The sequence below is a fragment of the Triturus cristatus genome, chromosome 2_1 (assembly GCF_964204655.1).
Source record: "Triturus cristatus chromosome 2_1, aTriCri1.1, whole genome shotgun sequence".
Taxonomy (NCBI): domain Eukaryota; kingdom Metazoa; phylum Chordata; class Amphibia; order Caudata; family Salamandridae; genus Triturus; species Triturus cristatus.
In genome coordinates, this window is record NC_140581.1 from 869,528,659 (window position 1) to 869,549,140 (window position 20,482).

General features: G+C 47.1%; 1 protein-coding gene across 1 annotated transcript in view; it reads left to right on the forward strand.

Moving 5' to 3' along the window:
* Positions 1-20,482, forward strand: part of SMC5 (structural maintenance of chromosomes 5) — a 680,994-nt gene that overhangs the window by 278,482 nt on the left and 382,030 nt on the right. Inside the window, exons 14-15 of the mRNA XM_085633014.1 lie at positions 9,928-10,101; positions 14,317-14,486. Of these exons, the coding sequence (XP_085489140.1) occupies positions 9,928-10,101; positions 14,317-14,486 (344 nt within the window). The remainder of the gene's footprint in view (positions 1-9,927; positions 10,102-14,316; positions 14,487-20,482) is intronic.

Genomic DNA, 20,482 nt, shown 5'->3' on the forward strand with positions numbered 1-20,482 from the left:
GGGTCAGGGTGGTTCCACCCCCGCGGCTCCGGCGGAGCCGCAGGCTCCGCGCACGTCCCCATACCCTCCGGTCCCTGGGACTAACGCGACGCCGGCGGAAGTCAGTGTCTTCCTCTCGGCCATGAGGAATCTGGCTCCGCCGTCGGCGCCCGCTGGTGCACCTTCGGGCCCCGCGGACCCGACTGGGCTGCCTTGCCTGCCGGTGGCTCCAGCCCCGGCGCCGTTGACGGCTCCGGCCTCGACGCCGCAAGCGCCCGTGGGACCCGTTCTCGAGTCCCCGCCGACGCCGGTCGACCTCGTCACGCCTCCTCCGCCGGCGTCGACACCGGTACCACCCCCGACGCCGACGTCGACTCCGCTCGACGTCGAGCCCCGGTTCAGTCCCACTCCGGGCCCGGCGCCGGTACGGCGTCGATGGACGCCGCGATCGGCGCCGCTAGAGACACATTATGTCTACCGCCCGGCTCCGTTACTTTCTCCTCTATACCAGGAGTCGGATGATGGGGACAACTGGGAGGGATCCGAGGATCCTCTGGCCGTTCAGGCTCAACTGTCCCAGGACTGGGCAGATGAACTGGGGGAGGCCAGTGGCCTGGATACCTCTCCAGACACTGGATTTGTCTCTCCTCCGACTGTGGCTTCGGAGGAGGGCGCTGCTTTCTCTGTGGTGCTGCGCAAGGCGGCCGCAGCCCTTGGGCTCGAGCTGCCTGCCGTGGCTGTGAGGACTAACGTCCTTACTGAGGTGCTTCAGTCTGCAGCAAGCTCCACTGAGCCTCTGCTGCAATTCAATGAGGCCCTCATTGACGTTCTGCAGGGCACCTGGTCCAAGCCCTCCACAGTTCCTCCTGTGGACAGGAACGTCGCCAGGCGCCACCGCCCTGCTCCGGGCGACCCCAGTTTTCTGTCCCAACACCCTACCCCTGAGAGCCTGGTTATCCAGGCCTCCACCTCCCAATCCTCTTTCCCGACCGCCCCGCCGGACCGGGATTCCAAGAGACTAGAACAGTTTGGCAAGAAGCTGTTCTCCTCCCTTAGTTTGGGCCTGCGGTCTTTGAACACCGCTTGTCTCTTGGACCGTTATTCCCACTCTCTGTGGGATGCGGTGGAGGACGCGCTGCCCCTGTGTCCGGAGGAGGTCCGGACACGACTTACCCAGGCTCTGGCCGATGGGAGGGATGCCGCGCGACATGCTATACGGTGTGGGCTTGACACCACGGACTCGCTGGGTAGGGCCATTTCTTCCACAGTGGCGCTTAGACGTCACGCCTGGCTGCGGTCCACGTCATTTTCGGGCGATGTCCAGAGCACTCTCATGGACATGCCCTTTGATGGCACTCGCCTTTTTGGCGAGAAAGCGGACAGTGCGCTGAATCGCTTTAAGGACTCCCGGCTACGGCCAAGTCCTTGGGCCTCTCGGCCCCGCGGTCGCAAACTTCCGCCTTTCGTGGCCAAGGAAGGGGTGCCTCCTCACGTGCGCCTAGCCACCAGCCGCAGAACCAACCTGCGCGCGGTCGCGGACGTGGTTTCCGCCGAGGCGGTTCTGGAGGACGACGAGGTCAGCCCACATCCACCCCGGCAGCATCCGCCTCAAAGCCTTCCTAGTCCGAGCGTTGGACTTGCAGGACGCATATTTCCACATCCCCGTCCTGCCGGCCCACCGGCGTTACCTGCGGTTCACGGTGGGCTCAGAGCACTTTCAGTTTACCGTGCTCCCCTTCGGCCTCACCAGTGCCCCTCGGGTGTTCACGAAAGTGATGGCGGTGGTCGCAGCTCATCTGCGCAGATCAGGGGTTCCAGTCTTCCCCTATCTCGACGACTGGTTGTTGAAGGCGGGCTCGCCCCAGACAGTCGTCTCCCACCTCCAGACTACGCCGGATCTCCTGCATTTGCTGGGATTTTCCATCAACGTGCCGAAGTCACACCGGAGCCCCTCTCAGAAGCCCCTCTTCATCGGAGCGGTTCTCGATTCGGCGCAGTTCCGGGTCCATCCACCGGAACAGCGGGTCCGGGATATACAGGCCCTGATTCCCATCTTTCGGCCTCTATCCTGGGTTTCGGTCAGGCTAGTGTTGCGGCTTCTGGGGCTGATGGCCTCCTGCATCCTACTAGTGCATCACGCCAGGCGGCGCATGCGGGCTCTGCAGTGGGACCTGAAGTTTCAGTGGGCCCAGCATCACGGCAACCTGTCCGACCATGTCTTGATCTCGGAGGGCACTGCACAGCAGTTGCAGTGGTGGCTCACGGACCGCGATTGGGTCATAGGCAGAAGCCTCTCCCTTCCCCAACCGGAGCATGTCGTAGTGACGGATGCGTCCCTCCTGGGCTGGGGTGGCCATATGGGAGAGGCGGAGATCAGAGGCCTCTGGTCTCCGGCGGAGTCTCGTCTCCACATCAACCTGTTGGAGTTGAGAGCGATCAGTGAAAGCCTTCCTTCCCTCTGTCAGGGGCAGTGTCGTGCAGGTGTTCACGGACAACACCACCGCCATGTGGTATTGCAACAAACAGGGCGGGGTGGGGTCGTGGACCCTTTGTCAGGAGGCTCTGCGCCTCTGGACGTGGCTGGAACACCAGGGCGTCACCCTAGTGGTTCATCATCTGGCGGGCTCTCTGAACGCCAGAGCAGACGAACTCAGCCGCCGGTGCATGATGGATCACGAATGGCGTCTGAACTCCGAAGTGGCGCAAGGTCTCTTTCAGCAGTGGGGAGAGCCTTGGTTAGATCTATTCGCCACCGAAGAGAACGCGCAATGTCAGCAGTTCTGCGCGTTGGAATTTCCAAGGCGGCACTCGCTCGGCGACGCTTTTCGTCACGAGTGGAGTTGCGGTCTGTTGTACGCCTTTCCGCCTATACCACTTCTGCCCAGAGTGCTGAAGAAGATCAGGCACGACCGGGCCCAAGTCATCTTGGTGGCTCCGGATTGGGCACGAAGGTACTGGTATCCCGAGCTACTCAGTATGTTGACCGATCCTCCGATACGTCTGCCCCTTCGGGAGGATCTTCTGTCGCAGCAGCAGGGGACGGTCCTCCACCCGAACCTGTCCAGCCTCCACCTCCATGCGTGGAGATTGAGCGGCGGCAGTTGATGCCATTTGACTTGCCTCCTGAAGTCTGTGATATCATTCTGGCAGCCAGGCGTCCCTCCACAAAGACGGTATACGCCTGCCGGTGGAACAAATTTGTGGCATGGTGCACAGCAAAGGCTGTGGATCCCCTTTCCGCTCCTCTTTCTGAGGTTCTACTGTTTCTTCTTTCTTTGGCCCGGCAGGGCTCTGCCCTGGGCACCCTGAAAGGTTATCTTGCTGCCATCTCTGCCTTCTTGCGGCTTCCTGATCAGCCTTCTCTTTTCAAGTCCCCTGTGGTTACACGCTTTCTAAAGGGCATTACTCACACGTTCCCTCCTGTTCCGTTTGTAATGCCTCAGTGGGACTTGAATCTTGTCTTGACATTCCTGATGTGCGCTCCCTTCGAGCCTCTTCACAATTGTCCTCTTCGTCTTCTGACTCTTAAGACTGCTTTTCTGGTAGCCATCACCTCGGCTAGACGGTGAGTGAGCTCCAGGCCTTATCTTCAAAGCCTCCTTTTCTGTCTGTTCATCCGGACAAGGTTGTCCTTCGGCCTCGTCCCTCCTTTCTTCCGAAAGTGGTGACTCCATTTCATCTTGGGCAGTCTGTCACCTTGCCCACCTTCTTTCCGCCTCCGCATCCTTCCAAAGAGGAAGAGAGGCTCCACCGTCTGGACCCAAAACGTGCGCTCTCCTTTTATTTGGACCGCACAAAGCAGTTCCGGGTGGACGACCAACTTTTCGTTGGATACGTGGGTGCTAAGAAGGGGAAAGCTGTGCACAAACGGACCATCTCTCGGTGGGTCGTTTTGTGCATCAAAATTTGTTACTCCTTGGCACAAAAGGACCCTCCTGTTGGGCTGCGCGCCCACTCTACTCGGGGCCACAGCGGCTACTACTGCATTGGGACGGGGTGTCCCTTTGCAGGACAGGCGGCAACGTGGGCTTCGCTACACACGTTTGCCAGGCATTACTGCCTTGACAGCCAAGTCCGGAGGGATGGCTTCTTTGGCCGTTCTGTCCTCCAGGACTTTCTGGTGTGATCTTGGTTCGCAGACCCACCACCGGGGATGGTATTGCTTGGGTATCTATTCTAAGGTGAGGAATCTAACTAACGTGTTTCTTTCAGATGAACAAGTTACTTACCTTCGGTAACGATGTATCTGTAAGAAACATTAGTTAGTTAGATTCCTCACCGACCCACCCATCCTCCCCGTTCTGCGAACTGACATCTAGGGTTAAGGTTATCCTTTTCAGGCCCCTAGATTTTATTTTTGGCACCAGTGTCGGTCTTTGCATGGCTCTGCGTTCCTGGCGCGGAAAGCTATGTACAAGAACTGACGTCAGCGCGCGAGGGCGGCGTCTAAGTACTCCGACGTCATTCCGGCGCACAACGCCGACGACGGACGCGGAGCCGCAGACGACGCCTATCGACGCGCAAGGGGTATTGCTGACGAAAAATCTTCCGGATCCAGTCTGACGCCCGGGGATATTCTAAGCTGAGGAATCTAACTAACTAATGTTTCTTACAGATACATCGTTACCGAAGGTAAGTAACTTGTTCTTCACTTCACGTCCACCCCCCAAAAAGAGAGAGAGAGAGAAAAAAAAAAGGGGGGGGGGGGGGAGTACATTTTTATAATAGCTCAATCTTTATGGTCTATGACAACCACATAATCCTTTTATTCCCCCTTTTTCTTTTCTTCCTTCCTCATGCGATTGTGAGATCATTCAAAAAATTTTGAGCCTCAAGTGTCTCTGTAAAGATAACCAGTTTTCCTTTGGCTATGACTTTCAATTTGGATTTCTGCACAATCATCGCCTGTGCTCCTTTAGCTTTAAAAGAGTCGATCATTTTGACAAAATCCTTACGTCTATGAGCAGAGGCTGCTGACATGTCAGAAAAGATTTAATTTTTTTTTAATGTTATTGGTATTGAATGATCTCCTTGATATTGCCGCACTCAAGATTTGTTCTTTAATTCTATAATCAGAAAAATTTATTCGGATAGTCCGAGGGTATTTAGGATTTGCGGGTTTATGTGCAGGCACCCTATGAGCTCTCGTGATTGTGAGGTCTCCTTGTAATTCAGGTATTACCTTTTTCAACAGAGATTCAGACCATTTTACCACTTCCGCACCTTCCAATCCCTCCGCTATTCCTAAGAGGCGCAGATTGGATCTCCTATTATAATTCTCTAAATCTTGAAACTTCATTTCCATCTGGCTCTTGCTCTTATTCAATACCTGGAGATCCTTTTGCATAATGTCGATGTTGTCTTCCAGGGCTGAGACACGAACCTCCGCCTCAGTAACCCTTGTTGGTAAACTACCTAGACTTTCCTCCATCTCTGTGCAGCTGTGATATTTCGAAGGCTTGTGAGGCCTTCAGATCTCGTATTCCCTGTAAAATAGTTGTAAGCATTTCCTGTATTAAAGTGTCTTGCTCTGCTCTTTTACCCAGGGTTATGTTGACTCTTGTGGCAGGGAGCGTCTCCTTTTCTTTTTCTACTTCCTTTTCCGACTCTAATTGTAATTCTACTTCAGTCATAGAGTCGGCCACATCCAAGGATATCTCTTTACCAACTTCCTTTTGTTGTATCTTTTGGAGTGTTGGTTGTGTTTGAGGTTGTGGATTGTCAGGTGTCTCAATCAGTGGCTGATTAGTCAATAATGGTTTCCCATGTGTAGCTGTGCTCACTGCTATAGACTCTAACCCTGGGTGCTCTCTAAGTATGGGCTGTGGGTTTGTTGCTTGCGCTGAAGGGGCATACACATGGGCAGAGATGGATGACGTTTTCTGACCCTGCATATCCGGCACATCCTGTAGGTGTATTTCACCTTCCGCCTTTCGCGCTTCCTGATTTGGCAACGGCGCGCTGATCGGTTTTCCCCGTGTTGTGGGGGGTCTGCCGAAGAGAGGATATTGTTTTAAATTTACCAAACTATCGTTCTCTCTGCTCAGTAAATCCTCAGCTCCACTTCTTACTTCCCCACCCACAGCCAACATACTTAAATCGGCTGAAAGATCAGATAAGGTCTCCTCTTCTTCATCTTCCTTCTCCTCCTCCAACGTTTTGTCACAGTCGCTCTGCTCACGTAGTTTATTTTTCTCAGCCAATGCTAGCGCTTTTAAATCCATTCTCTGCTGAGCATTTCTTCTTCCTTTCTTAGCACCTTTGGGTGCTAAAGCCGGTGTTGATGGTGAATGCCCGGATTTTAAAAAATCCTTCCCTATCCCAGCCTTAGATTGTTTATTCCGCAATTTTACCGCTGCCTTTAGAACTACCGACATCTTCTTTTAACTTCCTTAGACTACAGCAAGGAGTGAGGTAGATGACTATGCGCAGCAGGCTGAGCGAACATAGCAATTGGCTGTAGGCAATAGCAAACAATGATGCAATAAAGAAGCCCCTTTAGATGCAAGAAAGGGGGAATAGAAAACGATAAGCAGGAGCCCCTTTTACTCTTCCTTTTCTCAACTTGTTTTCAGTGCGTTGAAATTAGAGAGATATTAATAGCCGGTGCAGGAGATTAACAGTTGAGTCTCTCATTCATCTATTGGGCACTGCTAGGTATAATATCCAGGTAGCAGCTGGAGTACAGGTGGGTTTAGGGGTTTTAGATGCTTCGATTCCCTTTGTTTTTCCTTGAGATTTTAGGATATTTAGTGTACTGGCCAGATCTTGAACTGAGTCTCTGTTATCCTCTGTTATCCAGTAAAAAAAAAAAAGACTCACACAAAATCACCAAAGTCCCCCAGCAACTCCCATCTCTTTAACTCACTGCATCTCGACGGTGACTGTGCTTACCGCCCTGCTACACGTTTCATTCACCGCTTCTCCCCTCCTCAGGTGTATACGAGCCCCAATACTGGCGCCAGTGCCTTTTGTAAATCTTTTTACCATTTCCTCCTCACTCCCTGCCTAGCTCGTCCCGTTTTCAGTTTTCCTCGCCTCACGTGCACTCAAAAACGCTCAAAAAATGGAACACAACGGCAGTGATACCGCGGCCATTCCTCTTGAACGACTCCTCTCCTCCTGTGGGCGGGACATCCATGAATCAGGTGGCGCTGACGGCAGCGTGTGTGGGTCACGTCCACCTCATTGCCCGCGAAGGAGTAATAGTGTGTCGGTGGATTAAAGACTTCAGATCAACTTGCTGGAGCTCTGAGGGATCTCACTAGCAATAAAAGCCTTCCTATCCTTCATCAAGCGAAGGCTAGTGCCGGTGTTAATGGACAACACCACTGCATTGTGATACTGCAGTAAACCAAAGTCGTTGATCATTTGTCAACAGGCCCTGCTTCTCTGGACATGGCAGGAACTTCAGGCCATTTCACTGGTGGTTCAACACCTGGTGTGCTCTCTGAATGTATGAGCAGACAAACTCATCTGGAGATGCCTGGGAGGTCATGAATATAGTCTCCTTTCTGGCGGTGGTGCAAGGCCTCTTTCAACAGTGAGGGGAGCCTTGGTTTGATTTCTTCACCACCGTTGAGAAAGCGCAGTGTCAAGAGTTCTGCACACTGGAGTTTCCAAGGCAGCTCTTGCTCGGAGACCCTTTTCTTGTCAGGAGTGGTATTTCAGTCTTCTGTATGCCTTTCCGCCCATACCCCTTCTGACCCAGGGTTCTCAAGAACATCAGTAATGACTGGAGTCAAGTCATCCTTGTGGCTTTGGACTGGGCTCAGAAAATCGGCTATCCCGAGCTCTTGAGCTGTCCATCAGTCCTCTGGTCAGGCTGCCTCTTCGGGAGGATCTTCTTTTGCAGCAGCAAGGTAGTGTTCTGCATTGGAACCTGTCAACACTCCACCTTCGTGCGTGGAGGTTGAGTGGAGACAGCTTACAGCTTCCGAATTTAAACCCCCAAAGTCTGTAATGTTAATTTGGCAGTTTGCTGTCCCTCCACCAAGACAGTATACGCCGGTCATTGGAGCAAGTTTGTGGCATGGTGTACAGCCCAACCGGTTTATCCTGTATCTGCTCCTCTTTCCCAAGTACTTTTGTTTATCCTTACCCTTGCCCGGCAGGGCTCTGCTTTTGGCACGTTGAAGGGTTCCTTATCTACCATCTCGCTTTCCTGCGGCTGCCAGATCAGCTGTCCCTCTTCAAGTCCCCAATTGTGAATAGGTTTCTTAAAGGTCTGCAGCATGTTTCCTTCTTTTCCCTTTGTTATGCCTCAATAGCGCCTTAACTTGGTTCTTACTTTTCTAATGTGTGCTCCCTTTGAGCCTCTTGCATACTTGCCCTCTTAGGCTTTACACTATCAGGACTGCCTTTCTATTGCCAATTACATTGCCCAGAGGGTTCGTGAACTGCAGGAGTCTTCTCAGTCTCCATATGTGTCTTTCTTTCCTGACAAGCTGGTCCTTTGGACTCTGGCATCCTTCTTGTCGAAGGTGGTCACCCCGTTTCACATAGGTCAGCAGTCACTGCGGTAGCAGCCAGACGGTCTTTTTCCAGGACTTGGCTTTATCAACTCCAGACGAGATGTAGCCTCAGTGAAGTGTGCTGGCAACAGGGGAGACCATCTCTGGCAGAAACTCGGATGAAAATCTGGGCAAAGGACCTCTCCTGACAAGGGATAAAGTTATCAGTCCATATATCCTAAACCTTTTCAGAAAAAAGAATTTCTGTGAAAAGTTTAAGAATGACTGACATAGATATATTATGTGCATCAAGGTATGCATCCCAGACGTTTCCTTATGAACATATAAGGCAAAAGGATGTCGATTCAGACTACAATATGTTGGTTATGTCTGAATGTGTTTTTATTTATCATTGACATGGTGAGGAGTAGACATTTGACTCAGACGAATTTAGCATTAGATATTGTATCTGTCTTTATTGGAAGAACTTGACAATAGCACAGTTCCTAGAAAGAAAAGGGCTGCCAACATCTGGGTCTAAAGGCAGACATGACAATGATTCTGCATAAATCAGGGAATATGTTGATATCCATGTTCTAAGTTTAAGGAAGATGGCAGCCTCCATGGACTAAGATGGAGCCGTGACCTACATAAGATGAAGTCAGACCTTAGGGACTTGATGTCACTGTAGGAAGGTAATTGAAGGCAATGAAAAACTGGCTAGTTATCTGCCAACTCCCTACGCTTAGACTGGGTGAGTGTTTCTAGCAATCAGAAATACTTGCATGTATAGCGAGGCAGAAGGAGAGTGTAGATTTCTCTGTGGTGGTAATGTGCCTGCCTTGTCAGTCTAGTTTACCAAAACAGTCGCCCAGCTACCTTTTTATAATCTCAAATCTATATGGTATGTCTCACTCTGACCATTGGGAACAATCTCACATAGGGTTTTCTTCAGAGGAACCTTCCTCCTTATTGGAGTATTCCGGAGATTTCAGGACAACTCGTGGTGGTAAAATCTGCTTTCAATTGTTCTCTTGGTATGGGGCAGTGTGCAAAATGCAAATATTAAGTGTGCATTTTATCTCACTTTAGTGGTCAGCAGTGAAATAAAAATGGCAGCAAGGTGAGTGGCAGCCATGAGCAATCTAGAATCTGAGTCTCTTTCTAAGAGCTACATGATGTGTTTTTGGGTATGCTAAATGGATCAAGTTGTCTGGACCTGCCCTTGCTTAGCATGAATCTCTTTAAACGGTGAGTGCCTAGGAGCACATTGTGACACACATTCAGCACCAAACATACACAATGTGCTTAGAGTGCTCTTTGATTCACTCTACGGCACTCTGAAGGTAATCTTATAGTTCCATACTATTTAATGTAAATATGGCAATAAATTGTAGCAACATATTTATGGTCCTAGTAATACATGTAAGGAAAAGTGCTACTTGTCTTGCCATTCGTTGCCGTTTTCACCACATGATATTGTATTTCCATCTAGGTAATACGTGAAACCAAGCTTCGTCAAATCTACACAGCACAAGAAAGATATACGGTCAAAGTGTCTGCATATTCAAACAAGACTATTTCCAGTAATACGTCACTAAGAGCAGCACAGTTTCTTACAGTCACTGTGGATGCAGATGAAAGAAGGCTACTTGAAGACCAGCTCAAGGTAGGCAATGTACTTTACAGTGAGTAAGTCAGCATTGCTTGTTCTCTAAATTCGCTTTATTTTGTTTTTTGATATTAACATATCTGTAAGTTCACCTGATTTTGCTCCTAACTTTGCCATCCTGTTTGTAGATGACATGGAAACCAACACCATTCTCAATGCCACTAACCCACATCTCAGGAAAAATACGCTTATTGCGTAGGTACATCGACGATGTTCTCATGATCTGGGGCAGTGATCAAAGTGAACTTAAGATCTTTTGTGATTGGCTCAATAGTACCCAGACAGACCTCAAGTTTACATACAATTATGACGTAACACCAAAGTAGACTACTTAGATGTAACCATCAAATGTCTGAATGGGGAATTATATACCACCCTCTTTAGAAAACCTACCGAAAGGAATACTTTACTAGAGTACGACGGCTCGCACCCCAGGGCACTCAGGGCCGGCCTACCACATGGTCAATTTCTCCACGTTAGACGAAATTGCAAATTGAAGGAAGAATTCTTCCAAGAGGCTGAAGTACTCTGTAAAAAGCTCACAGTTAGAGGCTACCCCAGGCGTCTGGTCAAACGCGCAAATGAAATCTGCTCCAAACAAGAGAGAGAACACCTTTTTTCCAGAATCACATGTGGCACCACATTCAGCTCAGTGACTAACAGACTAACCAAACTGGTTAAAAAGCACTGGTCCGTTCTTGATCCCCTAGAGTTCACAATAGGATCACCACTATTCTCATTCAAACGTGGCCGTAACATCAAGCCCACCTAGTGAGGGCACACACACCCACTAGAAAGGACAATTCTATCCACTCATATCTCAACTTGCCACCGATAACGGGTCACTACAAGTGTAACCACTGCACGGCATGCGATTCTACAATAAACACCAAAGTTTTTGAATATGGTAATTCCAAGCATGTATTGAAAGAATTCAGTAATTGCAATTGCCAAAATGTAATTTATTGTATTGAATGCCCATGCAAATTGCGTTACATCGGCCAAACAACCCAGAAGGTCAAGGCCCGGATCTCCCAGCATAAGAGCAGGATCCATTGCAAAATCCTCACTGCGCCACAAGTGGAACATTTTTTACAACAAGGACATTCTGAAAATGACATCACCTGGTAGGTGATCGACAGCCTCCATATCAACGCGAGGTGAGGCAACCAACAAACAATCCTCAACTGGCTGGAGTGTAAATGATTTTTAATTGCAGGACTATTGAGAATGGACTGAACTCCATTGATGAATGGAATGCTTGCACCTAATACCCACTTGAACTAAATATGGACCCTTGGTACTCCACCGAACCTTAGTACATACCCTGTGTGTACTATTTGTCCTTTTAATTGTTGTATTGCTGTATTCAGACTTCTAAACTTTGTTTGTGTTAACATGACTATTAAGTAGATTTTGTCCTACTCTCACTGATAGTTAAGCGCTATTGAAAATCACTTCCTATACCCTGCACTGCTTAATAATGCATTTGGTGCTGCTTGTTGTTGCATCTATTACCCGACGCACGTAGCACTTGCAATCTGGTAGTGTTCCACAGCACGCATGCGCGCTTGGCATTTCCTAAATAATTACACGGGTTCTCTGTTACACAACCCCTGCCGCATGCACTAATACTCTACATGGCGCATGCGCGCTTCCTTCCAATTCACAAATTAAGCAATGCCATCGCGTGGTGAACGCTACTTAAACCACGCCTCCCCAACTGCCCGTTCCGTCGCTTCAGGTGATTCTACTGCTGCGCGCTGGCCAGGGTGGTGCTTCACTCACCTCCGGGACTCTGAATTAGTAAGTACTTTCACGCTCCCCGTCCCCTAGTCAAATTGTTTTGAGATACATAGGTCCCGTACTTGATTGTGACATTTTGGTTACTTCCACCTTTCAGAATTCAGACATGGCAATACGACTCCAATTCTGTGAGTACTCAGCCCACTCAGTGTTTTAGTCCTTGTCGGCAGCCCCCTTTTTAATTATTATATTACTCCCCCATAGGTCGCACGCATTCATTTCATCCAAGTTGTTCACCCTTTAGTTTTTCTCCCTGAATGTGAGTACTACGGCGCTAACAAATATGTAAATATTTCCAACCCCAGCGTGGCCTAATTGTTCTTTAAATCCCCTGACAGAACATCCCAACTATAAATAACACGTTAACCAGTGGAACGCCGAGCACCTCACGCCTGCCCCTAGGTCCGTCAGTCCTTCATCTCGCGCCCCGAAATCAGGCACGATTAAGTAAGCAGTCATTCCTCTACTCCTCCTATTCCCATGCACAAGCACCTACCACGCAGTCTATTGACTCTCTCTCACCCCCGCAGCTCCAATTCCACGAGTGGCCTTGAAATAATTGCAGATCAAGCACTTCCTCTGGCTGGAAGTAGCCCCGTATTGACGCCTCCCCTGACGATTCCTCAGTGAGTAGTTGCTCGGCTCAATTACAACACCTTCCCTGCAATCGCGCTGGCACTCACTAACGCTCTTCTCCCTTCAGATCAGATCAATACAGCCTCCCTATGCAAGAGGTACCCCTACATCACTAAGGCGACCACAACCTCTACTTCTCCCGGGATAGTGCCACTCAATTGAGAGTAAGTTCGCCATTGTGAACCTTTATGCATGACGCTTTCTCAGGTTCATTAATGCTCCCTCATAGATAATTGGCGCCCCGCGTGCGCCACCCTTCAATGGTCTCCTACGCTGTTACATTAAGTGTACTCACCTACCTCAATTAATCAATGAGGCCGCTATGTAATTGATTTTACTGTAAAATAACACTGGGAGCACCTATTCACTGCAACTAGTCAAAATGTATGGTGCATATTGTAACCATGCCTTGTTCCCATTTAGTTTCAGACTGCTCACTATATGTCCTGAAGATTATCTTAACTCCCTAAAAGATCGAAACACCGTCGACCCCTACAACAGGAACTCCTTCAATTGTATATACTCATGTGGAGTTCCTACTGTGTTGTCAGTGTGATGTTATGTTTTCAGTTCACTCTCACTTTGTCACGTCACGCACCTTTCACTTTATGTGAGCACCGGACTATCACTTTGATTACTGAAATCATACCTGTGTAAAATAAATTGTCTACTTTACACTACATATGCTTCCCTACTTTTGTGCTCCCACGATGATTGTCTAGTTTAACTTAAATCCCAGTGTCCCCCTTGGGGACTCTATTTTTTGTACCGGACCCACTGAGGCCAACCTTGAACCATTGTCCTTTCAAAACATATACTAACCCCAGGTTAACGTTTTGGGGTACTCTTGTTTTCCTATACCAATTGATTATATAGCCATGGGTTGCTTTGGTCAAGAATGCTTTGTCTGTAAAGAGTTAATGTGGATTCTCTGTGTCATTCAGTTTTCAACCCATAGCAGTGACACCAGTCTCTTTCAAGCACCACATGATATTCCTCTATTTTTTTGCATATTAGTTAATTTCTGTAATCGCCACTACCTGACTGAGTTGTGTATTAGTCTCTTTCACACACAGACATTTCCCTCTCCCCCTCCCACCTTCTCCCTCTCCCTCCCTCTTCCCAAGTTTGGCTGCTTTCTGTCAACACTGTATCTGCAATATGTTCCTTAACTTCTTTGCAAACCTTTTTTGTGCTGTTTAATTGAAAACTATTTAGCAACCTTTCTTTGCAGATTTCCACTTGGAATTATATATAGGGTCACTTAAGTACTTTGTAATTTGTGTAGGTAGGCGATCAAAAATATGCATGCCTTCTGTAACCTCCGACCATGACCCCTGCAAGAGGGGATCACATGCTTCTTATGCTCAGGCCCCTCACACAGTGATGGGGTTTGGGTTGGATGGATCCATCATATGAGAGGCATATGACATACAGCATGCAGTCCCTTATTTATATAAAGATGGATATGATTGTTCCTGTAGTGCCCCCTTCTCCTCTGTGAGATGATTGTCAAGATTCGGAGAGGTGAGGTTCACCTATTAAATTAATTTCCAGATCGATTTTTAAATTTCAAGTCTCATCTAGGTGTCCTTTTAGTGAAGTATAGTCCTTCCGCTTTAGTATAGTGAATCCCAGTGTGTTTCATGGTACATTTGGTATAGCTGCTTTAATGAGTTGACCTCTTACCTACAGATTTAGGAGGGGCATGGTGCACCACCACTTTATTTTCAACCAAGACCGTTATACGTGTTTCTTTTCATGTTTCAGGATATAAATAAAAAGATACTTCAGCTGGATTCTTCGGTTGCCACCTTGACAGACCGACAGAAACAATTGGATCGCAAAGATAATGAATTGAGACAACGGAAGAAGGAGCTTTATGACCTAAAAGCAAAAAAGCGACAACTGGAGCAAAAGATTAGCACCAAACAAGACAGGTGAATATTTAATCTAAAAATTTAGAAATCCTTAGGATGACATTCATCCAAATATATATATATAGATAGATAGATAGATATTTGTAGGCAATGTATTTTTCTTTGACAGTACATAGGTTCAAAGATTTGTCTTGACAGTAACATAATTCATTTGCATGAATCCCATGAAAAAGAAAATACGGTTAATTGTACCCTCTTATAACCTGTCCACATAGCTGAACATTTTTTAAAGGTTTTTTTTTTTATTGAAAGCTGACTTTTAGGATTGTAAATGTTGCATGATACATGCTGCTGCCATCCTGCAAAGGAGTTTTAACCGATTCATAGGCTTGTATTTGCCATTGTTGCATGTGCATTCAGGTACTGAACACTTCTGTGCCTTTTCTCTGTGAATCGTGAAATAATCTCTTCTGGGCCTACAATCTGCCACTTACATTTTGATATTATGAGAGGAACTCACCTAATCAAGAAGAACCTCATCCTATCATAGCTGCAGTGTGAATACAATATTCTTTGACTGGCAAGTGTGTGTAATCTAGTTGTCAAACCAGATGTTGGATTTTATTCAGAATTTTTGCCCAGCTAGTCCTAGTTTATAGAAGATATAATTCTCCTTAGCTCTTACAGTATTTTAGATATTCAAACAATGGACCAACGTATCCAACATGCTCACATACACTAACTAAAGAAGCCATGCAGCCTAAGCTATTTTGGAGTCATCCTGAGGATCAAAACTAACAAATTGTTCCATATCATCTCACGCCAAGTCTAGATACCACTACACAAGCAAAGTAGAAGACTAGGCCTGGGCGTAGTTCGTGGAGTTTTGCTACGCGGAACTCCGCGAGTGGCGGAGTGCAGTGCGAACTTCAGTTTGCGCTGGTGTTCCTGCTGCTCGGGTCGAAATTCTACCCTAACGGCAGCTTGCGCTCGTGAACTTACCGATCGCGAGTGGGGAAAAAACTCTGCTGCACATCGCAAAGCGGAGTTTTCTGCACTCCACGAGCTCCGCGGAGTAATGAAAACTCCGCGGATGGAGCGAAGTTCACCGCCCAGGCCTATAGAAGACACATCTCTCCTAGGTACTTAGCCAATATAAAAGTGGTTTACCAAGTTATTGCACTTCTGGTTAGCTTTTTCCAAGTCTAGGAAAACATCCATTGCTTATTTTCACAAGAACTGGTAATATGTCTCACCATTGGGTCGGATGCCTGGCATATGACTATGTCCTGATCAACAATGCTCCCGTACAGTTTTGACTGAGCAATCTTCTCGGCTTGTTGAATCTAGGAGGAGAAGTTTAATTATTTCATGAAAAGTCCAACAAAATATCTACGTCCTGGTTTCAATGAAAGTTTAATCTTCTCATTTACCATCTCACAATGATAGAGTTTAAATGGTTCACTCTCCGTAAGGCAGCAAATTTAATATTATTGTAACTGTTAACTTGTTACAACACAGCTTGGATTAGTTTCTCTGATGCCGAACATGAGGGAACTGATAATCAAGTTTAGAATCCTCAGGCTACTCCTGTTGCATAAGATTTCTTTAAATAATTCACCCTGTGCCACTTTTGAGTCTACCTCTGGTTGTATTTTATTGACTCCTGAAGAACCAGATCTTCAAAGTCTCATCCTATACGTTGATTAACTCTTACCACTGCAACTTGTATCACCCAACTTCAAACCTATAATTTTTAATAAGCCATAAACACTATCACTGGGTCCGACTACTTGATTGATTCCTATTAGGCTGCCCGTTTTTATACCATTTAGGGACACCCCACCTCACCTCCTCAGATACTTGATTATTTCTTATAGAACCAGGCTTGTACACTCAAGGCAGCTTGTAATTGTGGATTTATTTTTGGCAGGTGCAGCATTACTTGAACAGGTGTGTGCAGCTGTATCTAAACAAAGATTTTTATTAGAATTTCTCCCAGGAGGTAAAGCCTGACATACAAACAATGTGTGCTAGATTTGAGGTCTATCCCACGCTTTTTTTTAATTTTATTTTTGTAGGGTTTTTTGTATATATTGCAAGGACCATATTCTAAGCAGTGAGTGAGCCACCAGATTGAAAATGTTCGATTCAGTGCCTATGTTCCTGGGGATGTTTAGCTTGTAAATTATATTATGTGGAACCATGTTCCATGTCTTATCATATTTAATTATATTTTAATAACATAACACAATACTGAAATTCATTGTCAAAAATTAACTCTTGTTCTGTACCGGCTATGATTTTTTTTTCATCCCATACATATTCATGAAACAAATTTCTTCTATCATTGTGTTCGGATCCATCAACTCTACAGAACTGCCTACCCACACTCTTAAGTTAATGCATCATTTATGTCAAGGGAAGGCTAGTGCAGATGCCTCTGACAACACCACACCATGTGGTATTGCAACAAACTGGGCGGAGTGGGGTCGTGGACCCTGTGCCAGTAGGCGCTGCGCCTCTACATATTGCTGGACCATCCAGGAATCTTTCTGGTAGTGAACCACCAGGTGGGATCTTTGAATGCCATAGTGGAAAAACAAGCCGTCATGGCCTTGCGGGTCGTGAGTGGCAGTTGCACCTAGAAGTGGCACAGGTCTCTTCCACGCTTGGGGAGAACCTTCACTCAATCATTTCGCCACATCGAGAATGTGCAATGTCAGCAGTTCTACGTGTTGGAGTTCCCAATGCCTGTTTGTCTCATAGATGTGTCACGCCTACGGTGGAACCCGGGACTGAATACTAAAGAAGATCAGGAATGGCTGGGCCCTAGATCATTCTAGTGGCCCCGGATTGGGCATAGAGAGTATGGCAGTGGTTCCCAAACTTTTTCGACCTGTGGCTCCCTTGACCTAATTGGCAGTTGGCCATGGCTCCCCGCCATTTTTTTATCGGTGGGGGAATGTAAACCCGACCTCGGGAGTACTTCCAGTTGTCTCCCTGAAATGTATTGAGATGCGATGAAGGTATTATAATCATATTTGTAACAAAATAAAAATATAGCAGTTGTTTAATAAAAGCTTTAATAATTACGGACCTGGATTCAGTGAAATATGCTTTATCAAGTGTACCATGATTAGCCAGATTGAAGCATTCCTGCCATCACCTTCTGTAAGTATGACACCTCTGAGCAGTCCAGGCATTTTAGCTAAAAGCTCTCGCTTGCCATGAGTTGCGAGATAATACTCGGCATAATAATGTAAAAAAGGCAAACTACAAGCCCAAGAATGCACTACTAAAAGCTAAAAAAAGAGCAGCTATATATGTGCCTGTTCGGTGCTTTAAGGAAGCTTGCATTGTTGCAGCCTCTGCTGTATCTGTTGTTGGGTCAATTAATGACGCTTTGTGAAACTTTCAATTATGAAAAAGCCTGCTAAAGCGTCTTCTATTACCTCATCCCTCTTGTTGCTGCCTTTGTTCTTCAACATTCTTTTTCTCCCCTCTCTCTGCCTTTATGTCCTGCTTTCCTTCTCTTCCCCTTTGGTTCTTTCACACTTTGTTTTACCCCCGTGTATTCCTTCTTCCACCTGCTGCTTGCCCTTGTTTTCTCAGACTGAAAGTTTTGGTGTCACTTTTAGTTACCTGTATTTCCCATCCCTCTGCCGCACTCCTCTTCACAGAAATAAAACATACATGCCCCAGTCTGGGTTGATTTAACAGCCTCTCCGATGCCCAGGTTGCTGCAGTCTGAGCTGAACTTGCATATCACTGCGATGTCTCGTCCGAGGTAAGCGCTAGGTTAATAGTGTAAGAGAAATAGGGAGGGGTAGTACCAGTTCCAGAAAAGGCTTTATACTTATTTAATTTGGGAGGTCTCTTATGTTGTCACTAACATAGGGAAATATACAGAGGGAACAATGATGAACTGCTTTCACTGAGGCTGAAAGGGAAACAGGTTATTTCAGTTACATGCTTCCTGCCTGGCCTTAGCTGAGGGTCAGACTGGGGTCCGGAAATTAATCCTGGCTGCAATGCGGCCTATTTCCAAAGTGGACTTGCCCACTGGAATTCCTGGTTTATAAAATCCGGCGCAGTGTTTCTTCAAGTTCACACAAACAAAGTGCGGGAACAGCAGCCAGCATCTAAATACACGGGCTGTGTGAAGTTGTAGAAATATTTGAAATCTTTATCTTGACTTGAGTGAAAATGTCACGAGTCTGTGTTTTCCCCCCTACATAACTCTTGTTCCCCAGGAAGCTTTACTACACCATAAATTTCATTCATATGCACCTGTTTGCCTAATTTGTTCTGCGAGGAGCCTACGTGTTCATTAAGATGCACTCCTGTTTTCCGACGAGACTGTGGGCCACTACACATTTATTTAACCTGTCCCTTTCAAACTCGACTTGTCAAATTAAAATAGTCAATGAGCAAGCAGTGATTCAGCCCTCTTACATACTTGTTACTTGTGAGGAGGGTCGTCCAAGGCACGGCAGAACACGGCGGGCAGTCATTGCTGCGTATGCGGTGGTTACGTCTGTGAAAGCACGTACGCACGTATGGCGGCATTGCGCTCTTGGGCCAAACCAAGATCCCGGGTTATGCAGGGGGCATTTGTAACTCCCCCGTGAGTTGCGCTGCGGCTGGAATAAGCTTCACTTGCTGCATTCAGGTAGGCGTCAAAAGACTCATATTATTTTACTGCCCACATTCACACAACATGATTATAAGCTTGCTCAGCCCACAGCCACACGCTATCTTTCCCAAATCTGAGTGGCGCCCCTGGCTACTCCTAACGGCGCACCGGGGTGCCGCGGCGCACAGTTTGGGAACCACTGGAGTATGGTATCCAGAGCTCCTGTGCATGAGCATCAGTCCTCCGATCACACTGCCTCTTGGAGGATCTGTTGTTGCAGCAGTGGGGCTTATACCTGGGCCTCCGCTATATCCACCTTCATGCTTGCAGATTCAACGGTGACACCTGAACACCTTTGATTTCCTCCGGAGGTGGATGATGTTGTCATGACAGGCAGCCTTGACAAAAACTGTATACACCTGTTATTGGGACAAATTTGTGGTTTGGTGTGGCTTGCAACAGATAGACTCCCTCCAAGTCAAGTTATCTGATGTTCTGTCGTTTGTTCTCTCCTTTTGACATCAGAATTTGTTTTCTTCTTCTACCTTTGTTATGCAAAAATGGCATCTTAACCTGGTCCTCACATATTTCATGTGCACTCCTTTTGGGCTGCTGCACCGTTTGCAGATTCTTGCTCTCAAGACAGTGTTCTTAATTGCCATAACATGCACACAGCCGATGAGTGAGCTCCAAGCTCTGTGTATCAACCCACTTTATTCCACCTTCTTCCCAGACTACTCGTTTCTGCAAACTGGGACATCCTTTCTTCCAAATGTAGTGATGCTATTCCACGGAAGTCAAACCATCACCTTGCCAGCGTTCTGTGGTCCACCTCACCCCTCTAAGGAAGAGGAGAAGAAACTCCATCACCTAGACCCCAAACGAGCACTGTGTTTTTAGATCGATCGTACGAGAGAACACCTGTAAGGAAATGCATCTTTTTTTTTGCTTCTGGTTTTTCGACTTTGAGAGTGCACTAAGGCCTGCTAACTAGAAGTCAGTGCTTGTGACCTGACATGAAAGTGTGTATGTTGAATTGGCTTGTACCCAGTTAGCATAAGCTAACGTACTGGTAGGACTCTAGTATATGGTACCCAGGGTCTGTAAGTTGAAGGTTCACCCTAGGGACTACAGCACTGGCTGTGCCACCCTGGGTATGACAAAGGTAAAACATTGGTTGTTGTCTGCGACTGCAGACTGGAAGGACAGTTTTAAAAGTGCTACAGCCACTTTGCCATTTAAAGTAATGGCAAAGCCAAGTCCTCCCTTTCTAATATTTGTAAGTCACCCTTAAGGAAGACCTAGCGAGCACCTAAGGCAGGGTATTAGGAAGTGACAGGTATTTTTTATTGTTAAATCAGTAAAACCACACAATTGTTGTTTTTACTGTGGAAAAAACTAGTTGACTCAATGGCGA